Consider the following 14,006-nt stretch of genomic DNA (forward strand, 5'->3'; position numbering starts at 1 on the left):
TTCTGGTTCTCTCAAAAACTACAGAGTTGCACTTTCTGCTCCATTCATTGTGTATTGAAAATTAGCAGAGTTGTGCTAAAATAAATCAATATTTAAATATCAGGCAGCAAGTTACAGATAATAGTTTGTCAAGACCTTCACTACAATGTAAATACTTCACTGGAGTAAGCTGCTGTGTTTAGAAAAGTAGGTACTGGTGTGTTGAAGCTAATGCTCTACTGAAATTAAAATGAATTAGTGATGTTAAATAGCACTGCAATCTGAATGATTTTTGCGCAGAAAAACAATCGTCTTGTCAGTAGATGTATTTTCATCATATACTTCGTTATAATGAAAATTAGGAGAGTCGTGTTTGTAGTGTCCATAATGTTGCATTTATTGTGTAATTAAACTTTTCTTTTTAAAAAACAAAGTGGAGCACTTCCTGTATTACCATTGTTCATCTAATCTTTTTGTGATGACTGTATAAAATATTGAAATATGCTCAATAACTATATATTGACCAAAAAAGGAGGTGCCTGCCCCGACCCTCCTCCTGGGTGTTGTTCAAACTTCAAAAGTGAAACTAAACTTGACTTATGACGCAGTTTATCCTCACAGTAAAAGTTTGACACAACAGCAGAGCACGATGGAAGGTAAGCTCCAGCTCGTTCAGTCTTGCCGTTCTTTTTCAGCACACACAGATACGTGGTGCGTTCACAGAAAAGTGTCAGGGGCGTCGAGATTACGCGCAGAGCCTGATTAGTTGATGCTGTGCGTCAAACGCTAGAAGTTAAGGTTTTTGAACTCTGGCGACGCGCCGCGTCCACACCAGACTCGCGCCGCCCCTAAGCTTGAAAACGCTCCGCAGAAACGCAGCGCGGCCGAGACACGCGTCCACTACGCTCCAGAGACGTTGCGACGTCACAAGTAGAAAGACGTCACCTACAAACTCGCGGTAACTTAAGTCTGCTGTGCGCACCGGCCTAGCACTGGACCCAGACACACCGCAGGGCTGATCGCCTCCGTTGATGAGTTTTATGTAATAAATACACTCGAGGCTCTCTCTCAACCTGGTCTACTGCGTTTACAAAGACACAGGGAAAACAAAACATCCAAAGACACTTGCAGACCACACCAAGTCCAACACGTTTATGACGCCCAGGTCTGAGGGCAGCGTGCACCAGGCCCTACACAGATGTTTCCTTATTTTATTAACCCACACCCTTTATGTAAGGAGTTAAGAATGTTTAAACTTTCTGCAGCATTGGGCACTTTTTGTGTGTTTAATTTTGACAACATGATTAATGTTACTTGGTTCAATAAAAGAATCACTAATTCTTTTCAAACTTTATCAGCATAATTAAAGGGCTCATATTACACAGTTTTTGAATCTATGTTATAAAGTTGCTTCCTTATTAAAAACGTAACTGCAGTTTTGTTTTGTTTCATTCACACGTTTAACACAAACCTGGATATTTAGGCTCAGTTCTTTTCTCAAATAGAAAACACTGCTCCATCTTGTGATGTCATGTGGTAATACATAAAGTGTGTGACTGTATTTTTAAACTCTATACACCTTCACTAGAATCATCTGGATAATTACAGCACTGGAAATAGCAATATTAAAAGAAAAAAACAAACAATAGCATTACTCACACTCATGCGTGGATGAAGCTAAACACAACACCAGGTATGTTTTAGCGTTATAACATGACTAAAACCTCACAAGTCAAGTTTGTGTAATATAGGTTCTTTCACCATGTTTTTACATTTGTCCACTTGATCAATTTTTCAAATGTCTAACTTGGACTTGCACTCTCTCTTTCTTTTTGTAGGTGAGTGCAGGATTGTCCTTCTGGGCAAAACAGGATCAGGAAAAAGCAGCCTGGCCAACACAATTCTTGGGGTTGAAGACTTGTTCACAGTTTCAGATAAATCAGTGTCTGAGACGTCGACTTGTCAATCAGAAACTGGAAACATCTACAACAAAACTATCAAACTGGTGGACACCCCTGGAGTCTTTGACACCAACCCAAGAAGCAACGATCTGAGCCCAGAGCTGCTGAGGTGTCTATTAGAATGTGCCCCTGGACCTCATGCCTTTCTACTGGTGCTTAAAGTGGAGAGGTTCACCAAACAGGAGCAGGCCGTGGTGGATGTGATACTCAAGTACTTCTCTGAGGAGGCTCTGAAATACACCACACTGGTCTTCACTCACGGTGACCAGCTAAAGAAGGGGGTTACCATAAAGGAATGGGCCATAGATAATGAAGCCCTAAGCACCCTGATTCAGAAATGTGGAGGTCGCTGTCATGTGTTTGACAATAAACACTGGAACAACAGTCAGGATCCATACAGGAACAACCAGCACCAGATCAGAGAGCTGCTCAAAACCATCGACCAAACTGTGCAGAAGAACGGAGGGACATGCTACACCAATGAGATGTTAACAATGATTAATGAGGATATACAAGAAGAGGTGAGAAATAACTCTGCTTCAAGCAACTTAGCCCTGGCAGACATTTGGCAAAGGGCCAAAGAGGTGGTGTACAACAAACTCATGAGAAATATGGAGGGTGCTTTGACTGGGGTCGTTCTGGGGGCTCTTCTGGGAGTGACAGTGATGGTGACTCTTGTAATGATGCGCTCTCCAGGCCTGCTGCAGTGTGTGGCTGCGGCGGTGACAGGAGCAGGGGTGGGAGGGGTCATAGGGGGGCTGGTGGGGGCCTGGGTGTCTGATAGGTGGAGCTCGCCCACAGAGATGGTGCAAGACGGTGTGGTGTTCATCAGAGAAGTGGAGACACTTATGGCAGAGGCCAACAACACTGCCATTGCTGGACGTGCCTTAGTCCGTACAGTCACTGGAGGCAGTGCAGACAGTCCATAAGTTCCACTTATGTTTAGTTTCACTTCAAACAGGGTTATCAAATAGCATGAAACAATGAAGAAAATAAAAGTGTCTTTTTATTTGGTGTACATATAAGAAAAATGTTCAGATGCTGATTTATATATGTATATCAAATATATTAATAAACACAATGTAACTATCTTCAAGTGCTGCCCTTCGAGAAATAGTGTTCGTGAATGAGTGTGGTAAAAATGACTCATGTTGTTATTAAACGTTTGATAAAGTCTTGGTCAAAAGTCATGTGCTGTAAGCATAACCTATGTGAAGTGATAAAAACTGGTTTGATCACATTGGCTCTAGATCAAACATGGGCAAACTACGGCCCGGGGGCCACAAATGCGCCACGTGAACACGACCGAACATGACCAAATTATATTTAAAATAGGTAAGGGTAAACCTTGTTCAAAGTTGTTCTACTGTGTTTATTTAACTGAAATTCAATTTAATTAATACATTCGGAAAACAATTTGCACAATGAGCACTGCACATTCATGCTTTGTTACATGTTTCAGGCCAAATCTCTAATGTTTTATATATATGTATATATGTATGTATGTATGTATGTATGTATGTATGTATTATATATATATATATATATATATATATATATATATATATATATATATATATATATATATATATATATATATATATATATATATATATATATATATATATATATATATAGTCAGAAAGTTTGCCCACTCCTGCCCTAGATGCTTTATAGGAGTCTCCCATTTTTACTTTCACATTTACTTTCTATTGTCTTTGATGTTATTCAATGCTGGGCGTCTCTTAGTGCTTTTGTAATCATTAATTTTGTTTTAGTTTCAGTTGATACCTTCTATCTTCTGCCAAAAGTTTTACTCAAGGAAGAGCATTTTTTTTGTGTATGAACATAACACAATAATGTTAATTTGAAGGACAAAACATTAAATAATGCACAAAATGAGACAAACTACATCATATCTAAAGGACTGAGGCAAGAAACAAATGTTTTAGTTTTAGTAGAATCAATTCCATCAATATGTTTTATTAATATTAGTAACTAATCTAAAGCTAAGAAACATGGGGAGCTCAAAGTGATGCGGTATGATATTTTTTTCTCCAGTCATTGGTCACAGCTGCCCTGGGGCTATCTAACAAAATGTGGAGGCCAATCTGTGCCAGTGAGGTCTCCAATATCACAAATCACTGACTCACCACATCTACAGACAGTGTGGATTAAGTGTCTTGCCTAGAAACACAGCTTTAAAACAGACCCAGCACCTCAGCAGATCCATTTTATCCACATATTATAAGAGGTGGATAGTACTCAGTCAGCCTGCATTTACTTGATGAACTTTTAAAAGAAATTGTAATTTTCAAAGTACTTTTCTAGCAGTATACTTTTAATCCTACTCGAATAATTCTAATTCTTAAACGGAGCAAATTGCTGCACACTTTGCAGTTTGGTCGTGGTTAGGCTGTGTAACTGTGAGTATTATGGCATGTCTGAACCTGTGAATTTGACACTGACTTGACCAAACCCACTTCTCCTCCTCCTGACGCAGAAGACGCTCATCACAAACTCATTACGCACGGACGCACGCATGGAAGCAGCAGCAGAGGCGCTTTAACGCACACTCGCTATGGATGAGGGCTTCTTGTACCCGGTGTATTTCGAGTGTGCGGACCTGCTCCCATCCCACGAGAAGACGGTGGAGAGGTATTTCCGGAACAGACGTAAATCCGGTGGAGGCGATGGTGGTCCGCTGCGCAAAGACCACAAGGGGGTCTACAGTATTTGGTTCAAGCATCAAAAAGGTTCGATTTTTACATGTATATCTTTTTTAGTGCCAATAAAGTGATTAAGTATGAAAAATCCCTTGCAAGAAGTACATTATGAAACGAGAAACACAAATCAGCGGGCTATTTTTCAACAGGAAAAGTTTCACTTTCGTTTTTCGAGGTAGAAACTCAAAAGGAACTACGCCTATTTTCATAACTTGACTTATAACAAACGCCATCTGAAATCAAGGCACAGCTATGTTTTTTATTACATTGAGTATATTAATAATTTGTTATGCAACCAGCTTAATAATATCTCAGTTATGTATACATGATACCTGATGAACCTCATGGGACTGTCTTGTTTACAGTCTAAAGGTAGATCTGGGTCAAGGAGTGATTTTCGACCCCAGTATCAAAATGCACTGTAAAAATAGCAGTGAAGATGTTTCGCTGCTCATTCAAGCCACTTCTTCAGTTCTGGTCAAATTGCTGGTAGATGCCTTATATCTATCTGAGCTATTGTCTCCAGTTTCAGCTTTAATGACCCTAATCAACCTTTAATGACCCTCCTATTGTTCTCTTTTGTTTCTTTTTGTTTGCTTTGGGTCCTCGGATTATAAGGTAATAGAAAATAATGGATATACAAAGTAGGCCTAATATCAGCAGTCATAGCAGGTATCAATACAATGTCATAGTCATTACTACAGTTTTGCACTCGATAATCTACTTACATTTAGTATAGTAATTAAGTTGAGCATTTCTTCATGAGTAATAAATGTAATGTTTTGATACAATTTTAAATCAGGTGATCCTCATTTTACATGACATTTGAATGGTGAACATTTGAATGCCACACCTGTATGATCATGACCATTATAAAAGAACAAAAAGGCATAAACAGGGAAATTCCAATACAGTATTTGACTGTTTGAGGTAATACAAATACTACCAGTTTATTAAATATGCATTGAGGACTTATAATATTAGATGTCACCCTATAATTTAAAGGAACCATATGCAAGATTTTGGTTTTAAATAAACAACTTTAATAAAGTTCATGAGGCTGTGTCCGCAGATATGATGTAAACATGTTCAAATCAAATATAGGTTTTACTGATAACAATTCTAATACTGATTGAGAGTTCCTTTAATAAGTTGTTTCTAAACACTAATGGAGGTTTATTGACTTTTTCATACAGTTTATGAGTAAAATTGTAATATTGATGGTAGTATCATTGTTACAGATCAACATGAAGTTCTCCGCAGGAAAAATCACACAGTGCATATTGGAAATGGTTCACTCGAGTTTTCTGTCAGAGAAGCCCCAGTGTCCTCCTCCTCCACCCCCCAAACCAGCGCCAACCAGGAACCACCCCAAGACGACAGATCAGACTGTGCGACTACCACAAAGGTATAAATGAGTTTAGGCCACAGTGTGTTATGATTTTAATGAGTTTAAATAATCGCGATGAGACGTTATATTTATTTGGTGTATTTTAGTGAAGATTCATGTTTAGGAGAATTATTCCAGTATAGATAATATAGATTAATGTTGGTTTATAACTATCACCAATGACCTGTCTGTAAAGGTTTATAAACTGTAAGCATTTTTGAGCTACAGAACTCGGTGCAGAAAATAAATGTACTTTTCTGCAGAGGCCACTGGATCCTGTATTTGTAGATTTCACTTCATAGGGCTGCCATAATCACAGACCTTTTACCATTTACATTTTTAAAGATTCAATACATTTGGGTAATAGGCATTAAGTGGCATGAGCTGCAACAAATTAATAGCAGATTGCAGGTACTTTTTCAACCCCTCAAATCTTATCATTTAACAAAAATACCCTAACTCTCCCCACTTTCTTATATTGAACGATAAGTCGATATAGTAATTATTGTGATAGGGCTAATTAGTATCCATTTTAATGCATACTCTTTTTGACACAGGCCTATACTGGCTCAAGTCTTCCTCCCAGTGGTGAAAATTATGAACTACAAGTGGATCGTTTCCTCCTTCATTACCTAAAGGACTGCCCAAAAGTTGAGAAATTGCTCCGTGAACAATTAGAACTTTTGTCCTGCACTGCTGACTTGTACCCAGAAGATGAGAGAGTGGTGGTAAAGAGGTGTGGTAGTACTAGTGGTAGTACTAGCGATGATAACTGGAAAACTGACATTTCTGCACTTTTTGAGAGAGTAAAAAATCATTACACTTGTTACTATGAAACAGATCCTGATAAAGTACAATATTTGCTTGACTCAAGCAGCTCTCAAACTGCAGATGACGTCAAAGTTTATAGTGAGTTTGGCTTAGTTGTTGTAGTTGGGGAAGTTTCTCAGGTTGACACTTTACTGAAATCACTACAAGAAGAGATCATTTGGCCACTTGGTGAGGCAAAATTACGGCTTTTGTGGAACCAAATTGAAAAGAGTTTGGAAAAAGAATTCCCAAATATAGAAGTGTCTCAGGAAGAGGGAGGGAAGTTGGTTCTTAAAGGCAATGCAACAGAGCTTTTCCAAGTGGATGAGGTTATTACAGGTCTTAACCATAAGGTGATAGAGAGGACGCTATCTAATTTCAATCCATGTTTTCTGGTCTTTTGGAAGAAAGCATTTGGAAAACCAGGAACGCTTTATGATTCCGTAGGATTGGGTGTTGAAGTTGAAATTGAAATCAGAGAAGCAGATCTGCGACTTTTGTCTTTCTGCTCAAGAAGTTTGGATGAAATGGAACGGGTTTTACAAACACAATTTAAGATGGAAGAAATTTCTGTTGCAAACATGTCAGTGTATACATTAAGAGAGGAAATTAGACCAGTCTTCAGAAGAATGAACCGTGACGCATTCAGAGTTGATGTGCTGGCTTCATCTGATAATGTTATTTACCTAGTGGGTCACACCAAAGAGGTTAAAGAGTTACATGAGTATATTACTCAAATGACAGACAGCTTACAGGAACAAAATGAACCACAAGAATCAGCAGGCAAGTCTGCAAGGTTGTCACATTGTACTGACTTGAATGCAATTTCTCCACCAGTACAAGAGATTGATTCTGCGCAAGTCAATGAACGAATGTCAAATTTACGTTTAGGTAGAGAAGCAAAAGTTATGGCTAGATATTTTCTGAACGAAGAACTGGAGGTTATAGTTTGTCTGGGTGACATCACCAAACAGGAAGCTGATGCCTTGGTAAATGCGGCTAATGAGGATTTAAAACACAGCGGGGGCGTGGCTTTGGCTCTGAGTAATGCCGGTGGTCCCGAAGTACAGATCGAGAGCAGTGCTTTGGTTGAAAGTTATGGAAAAATCAGGACAGGAGAAGCCGTTGTGACAAGTGGAGGCAAGTTAAAATGCAAGAAGTTGATACATGCGGTTGGACCTATGAGTGGCAAAGGAGATGGAAGTGAGAAGGTTTTGATACAGAAAGCTATCACCTCAGCTTTGGGTCTATGTGAAATAATGGAGTTCAGTTCAATAGTGTTGCCCTGTATAAGTTCAGGTACGTGTGGAGTGCCAGTGGAATTGTGCACTGAAGCTATAGTGAGTGCAGTCAGGACGTTTGGTGCAGTGGAGGGGCGAAGTTTGAAGACGATCATCCTCATAGACAATAGGAAGAAAGTGGTGCAGTCACTGAAGGAGGCGTGCAGCAGGCTGCTCCAGGACATGCCACCAGGGGGAGACAGTCCAGTCACAGAAGCAGCAGTGAGTCCCCACTCTAGGGGGAATGTGAGAGTTGACTTCATCCAAGGCACCATTGAGACGCAACAGGTGAGGTATTAACAACAGAGGTGGGTAGAGTAGCCAAAAACGTTTACTCAAGTAAGAGTAATTTTACTTCAAAATTATATCGCTCAAGTAAAAGTACAAAGTAGTGGTCCTAAAATTTTGAGTAAAAGAATAAGAGTACAAAGTATTTAGGAAAACTACCAAAATTGGAAACATTGAAAATAGTATTAGGTAATCTAGTATTTTCAAAGGATAGACCAAAAATAAAAACAAAATCATATCTGAAGGAGCTGTGCAACATAAAAGTTTTGTCACTTGTAGACTTGCTGACAGTGGGAAGAGGAACTAAAACTTTTACTCAAGTTACACTATAAGTATACACTACTTGGCCAAAAAAAAAGTTGCCACCTGGATTTAACTAAGCAAATAGCTACATTGTCAATTACAGTCTGTGCTCAAAGAATGAGGTCAGCTGACATCTGAATGTACTGAATGACCAGGTTATTCCATCAATGGATTTTTTTCTTCCCTGATGGCACGGGCATATTCCAAGATGACAATGCCAGGATTCATTGGGCTCAAATTGTGAAAGAGTGGTTCAGGGAGCATGAAACATCATTTTCTTGATGGCCACCACAGAGTCCAGACCTTAACCCCATTGAGAATCTTTGGGATGTGCTGGAGAAGCTTTGTGCAGTGGTCAGACTCTATCATCAATGCAACATCTTGGTGAAAAATTAATGCAACACTGGATGGAAATAAATCTTGTGACATTGCAGAAGTTTTTCGAAACTATGCCACAGCAAATGTGTTACATAATCAAAGCTAAAGGCGGTCCAAGGCAGTCCAAGAAACTTTTTTTTTGGCCAGGCAGTGTATTACTCAACGTAGGAGTAAAAGTATGTAGTTCAAAAACTACTTCAAGAAGTATAATTTTTACTGAGTACTACCCGCTTCTGGATATTAACATGTTCTTTCTTTAGACAATAGACGGTGATTTTCAACATTAAATAATAGTACTTGATTTTATATTCCCATGTGTCCATATCTGTGTAATCCCTCAGTCGTTCACGTAGGTTCCATAGTGGTCCATGAGGCGTATACTAGTCTATGTGGTCTTATACAGCTCAAGATCATTCTAAAGCTATTCAGAAAAGGTTAATTTTTGTCCTGTGAATGTGATTTTTTATTATCAATACCTGCTTAAATATCTAGTTTCAATACTGGTTTTAGTATCGATAAGTATCTGATTTTCTATACTTTTCTTAACCCTACTACCTACTCTTGTCTTAGGTGGATGCAGTGGTTTCTCCGATGCATGGTGGTGATCTACTCTCCACTCGAGTTGGGAACTGTTTATATGAAGCCGTTGGATCGCAGCTCAGAGACAGTTATTCCAAACAAGACGGTGGAGAGACACCAGGGGACACTGTGCTGGTGGAGGGGCTGAAGGAAGCCATGTTTAACGCTGTGTTTTTTGTGCATCTCCTTCAATGGGACAATGACCTTGATGGAACCGCAGTGCAGGTAAATTATAGATTAGTGGGGTATTTATTTTGTTGAAAAGGGGGTTATAAACACTTATGGTTGTCAAAAGTATGGAAAATCAGATATTAATTGATATTTTTGACAACCCTAGTATAGAGTACATTTTATTTCACTCATACATCTTTTCCTTCAGGTGATGAGGCTGGCAATCGGTAATGTGCTAACCTCGTGTGAGAATCAGGGCTTTACCTCAGTGGCTTTCCCAGCTCTCGGAGCCGGGATGATCCTTCGTTTTCCAGAGAACGTTGCGGCGCAAGTCCTACTGGAAGAAATCCACAGTTTTATCCAACAACGAACCAGCAAAACTCCATTCACGATCAACATTGTCTGCCCTCCAAGTAACCAAGAGCTAGAAAAGGTAGAATTAATAAGTAGATAGAGACGTATTACATTGACAAAAAAATAAAATAGATATAAACCAAATTTAAATTTTAAATGTTGTTTTCTTCTGTCTAGACTTTCAACAACATCCAGGAAACTTTGGAGCATCCTGTTCCCCAAGGTTAGTAAATATCTTCTTTCATTTACGGTCATAAGCTACTATTTAAACCATAACTGTATCCAGTCACGAGGTTGGTGAAGTGTCTTGCTCAAGTGCACTACAACAGTATGATTGATGGGATGAGGTATTGAAATTACCGCTTCATGACATTGTATGGTGGAACAGAGCATTTTGAGCTTTGGAAATGTAGACAGCGTAATAATAAAGGGTTACTCAAACATGTGTGAATGAACCAAAACACAACTCCAAGTATATTTTTGAGGAGGTAACAACATTATGACATGACTTAAAGCTCAGAAGAGTCAATTTTGCATAATATAGGACCTTTAACTGCATTTCTGTATGTTGGCATAAATTAGAAAACAATTTAGAAACATCTTTTTTATAATACAATGCAGTTTGAGTTGTAGTTGTTGAAGAATTAAAGGTGCATTGTGTAACTTTTTGGTGTAGGGTCTTCCCCTTGCTTGTGTAGAAGCCATTGCTTTGCTGGGAAGTTTTCATAGTATGGGGTTGCCTTTCCACAGATATAACCTGTAACATTGCCTTGTGGATCACGTGCTTGTCTCTGACTTGGCAGATAAGTTGAATGCCATGCTGCGGGGCATTCCAGGCAAAATAATAAGATCTCCATGGAGACAAGCGTGTGGTGGACAGAACCTACACCTGAAAAGTTACATATTGTATCTTAATTATTTAGAGATTTGTTATTGAGTAGGGTTGTCAAAAGTATAAAAAAATCAGACACTAAACGACACTAAAATCAGTATCGAGGGATTACACAGGTATAAGGCCACATGGTAAAATAAAAGAAAGTACAGTGGTTTCGTGGATTTTTTTAAAAGTGGAATTTCGCATGCTTTTTTTTTTTACATCGTATGAATGTGCATTGTGTTCTGCGTCCTGATTGGCTAAGGGAGTGTAGACCATTGTCCATCAGTCTCCTCCGTGCCGTGTCTCCTGTACAGTACAGAATGTGTTCAGACAGATTTACATAAATGTTGGATCACAGTGTGACTCTGAAGTGCTGTATGTTTGCAAGTTTTCTCCTCGACAAAACCCAAAATGTTGATGAAACAAATTTCAGAAACGCTTTGGACTTGGAAAAGTGTTTCTTGCAAGGAAAGGTGCCTCTGTGGATATCGCTGGAGCAAAGGCACGAGAACAACAAATTTAAAGGAAGGGAGATATAATATACAAAGGTTTAAACTCTGAGAGTGTTTAAACAAGAGCGAAATGTGAAAAAATATTAATGCCTGTCTGAGAAAAGTGTATAAAGTGTGTGGTGAGGGGTTTTACAGCCTTAAAACATATATAATAATGTAAAAATAAAGCTGACTACTTTGCGGATTTCGCCTATTGCTTTCGCCTATTTTTAGAACGTAACCCCCACGATAAACGAGGGACCACTGTACTACCATTTAATGTTGAAAATCACATTTTATTGTCTGAAGTAAAAGTGTTTATTATCATCGTGGTATCGGAATCAGTATTGAGTGTCGAGTCTATTCTTTAGTCGAAATCAAGTTTGAAATTATTGTGACAGCTTTTATGTTTATCTTTCAGACTTGGAGTCAATGCGGATTATCCTTTTGGGAAAAACTGGATCAGGGAAGAGCAGCTTGGGGAACACAATTCTGGGAGAGGACTTTTTCAAAACTGACGACACTCCCAACTCCGGGACGAAGCAATGCCAATCCAAAACCAAATCAGTCAACGGGAAAAACATCACCCTTATTGACACGCCTGGTTTATTTGATTCGGCACGTCCAGAGGAGGAGCTTATGCCAGAAATTCTAAGCTGTTTTACCGAAAGCACTCCGGGCCCGCACGCATTCATAATCCTGCTAAAAGTCGAAAAATTCACCACGCAAGAGCAAGCCATCATCACGAAAATTTGCCAATACTTTTCCAAAGAAGCCTTACAATACGCTACTGTTGTCTTCACCCATGGCGACCAACTTCCTTCGGGCATGAATATTGAAACATTTATCAAACAAAACAAAGGACTGAGCGAGCTAGTCCAAAAATGCGGTAATCGTTGCCATGTTGTTGACAATTCATACTGGAACGATCACCAGTCAGACCAGTACAGAAGTAACCAATATCAAGTTGAGGAGTTGCTCGAAACTATTGAGGAAATGGTAAAATCAAACAACTGGGGATATTATACTAATAAGGCATTCAAAACGTTCGAGAAAGACATTGAGAAGGAGATGGAAGAAGTTAGCAAAGAATCGAACACATTTGTCCCACCAGAAGTTATCAGAAAAGAAGCCAAGCAGCGCGTTTCTAATAGGTGGTTGATCAGTCTTACAGGTATCGGCACAGGAGCGTTACTTGGAGCTTTTTTTGGAGTTGAAGCATTTGTTAGACTGATCATCACTGCAGTTGAAAAGGCAGTGTTGTTGAAACCTGCGCAGAAGCTAGCATCGATGGCAGGGTTATCCATAGCAACAAGTGATATAGTGGCGGCAGGAGCGGTAGGAGCAGCGGGGGCGGCGGCTGGGGGTATTTATGGAGGCGTGATTGGAGGCAGAGCAGCAGACGAAGCCAATTCAGTGGAAGAGGCTTATGAGAGGGCTGTGAACGCAGTAATGAGCACAAGGGAGAGGTATTACTTGTGATAAAACTGTCAGCTTTTTTATTGGTTCCGGTTTCATTTTTCATTTATTGTCCTTTCCCCATGGAGAAATTTGGCTCGGTGCAGGATTCAGTAGCATTTACATACATGACAAAAGACTGAAAGAACTGGACAATATACAATCACTCAGGCTGCACACATCTGCACACAATGTTGTTAATCGATTTTATGAACTGGGTTATTGTTATTTTTACATAAAGGAAACCTGTATCCATAGAAGTGCCTAAGATTCAGATCTGTTTAAAATGGATAATGCTGACAGTGGGAGTGTGTCTATCCTTTTAAATAATGCATAATCTATACAAAATGTTGCACTACAATAATAATAATCATTTAAAAACTGTTATTTTGATGCCAAATAATGTTTTTTGTGCACAAATCTCTCACTTGTTCTGCTTCTGTTCTGATTCATGTGTTGGTTCAGCCTTAATCAGAATAAAAATCAGAAAGAAAAAGACCAAAATGAGATCCGTTCAGGTTCAGGGACTCAAGGGTTCAAATGTTTCTCATGGCGTTAAACTTTTCTATCTATGAATACCAGCAGATGACGCCACCAGGCAAAGTTACAGGTCAGATCTGTGGTGATGCAAGCCTGCTCTCATTAAGAAGGCATGTTTTTTTGTCCGAAATGCCTATAATTAAGTACATGTTGGATGCGGTATTACAAATCCATTACATCTCTGTGCAGGTGGCGTGAACCCACCACCAGAAAAGTTACACAGCACACCTTTAAACTTTGTTAATTGCTCATCAAAAACAAATTTCAGATGATTTTTTCTATGCATCGGAAACCCCTTCTATAATTTTCTTTTTAATTTTTATTTTGCACAATAGGTCTCGTGGTTGATGGATGTATTTTTTTGTTTATTTTGAAATTCTTAGCATTGGATGAAAGGAGCAGGATGTTTTGTTTTTAATGT

General features: G+C 39.1%; 2 protein-coding genes across 3 annotated transcripts in view; one reads left to right on the forward strand and one right to left on the reverse strand.

Moving 5' to 3' along the window:
* The window catches only part of LOC117386461 (acidic leucine-rich nuclear phosphoprotein 32 family member D-like), a 146,332-nt gene that overhangs the window by 41,142 nt on the left and 91,184 nt on the right, over nucleotides 1-14,006 (reverse strand). The gene's annotated exons all lie outside the window — the stretch shown is intronic.
* Nucleotides 601-13,900, forward strand: LOC117386707 (uncharacterized). Its single transcript, XM_055229203.1, has 9 exons — nucleotides 601-635; nucleotides 1,818-2,834; nucleotides 4,508-4,696; nucleotides 5,908-6,074; nucleotides 6,614-8,434; nucleotides 9,686-9,919; nucleotides 10,074-10,298; nucleotides 10,397-10,442; nucleotides 12,009-13,900. Exons 1-9 carry the CDS (start codon nucleotides 629-631, stop codon nucleotides 13,067-13,069), a joined length of 4,767 nt encoding a protein of 1,588 aa, XP_055085178.1. The 5' UTR covers nucleotides 601-628; the 3' UTR covers nucleotides 13,070-13,900.

This window comes from Periophthalmus magnuspinnatus, chromosome 18, assembly GCF_009829125.3.
Source record: "Periophthalmus magnuspinnatus isolate fPerMag1 chromosome 18, fPerMag1.2.pri, whole genome shotgun sequence".
NCBI lineage: Eukaryota > Metazoa > Chordata > Actinopteri > Gobiiformes > Gobiidae > Periophthalmus > Periophthalmus magnuspinnatus.

Bases quoted from the DNA above. Each gene is read 5' to 3' on its own strand.
- LOC117386707 (XM_055229203.1), top strand. The intron at 8,435-9,685 runs GTGAGGTATTAA...CTCTTGTCTTAG, and splicing joins GCACCATTGAGACGCAACAG to GTGGATGCAGTGGTTTCTCC. The intron at 10,299-10,396 runs GTAGAATTAATA...TCTTCTGTCTAG, and splicing joins GTAACCAAGAGCTAGAAAAG to ACTTTCAACAACATCCAGGA.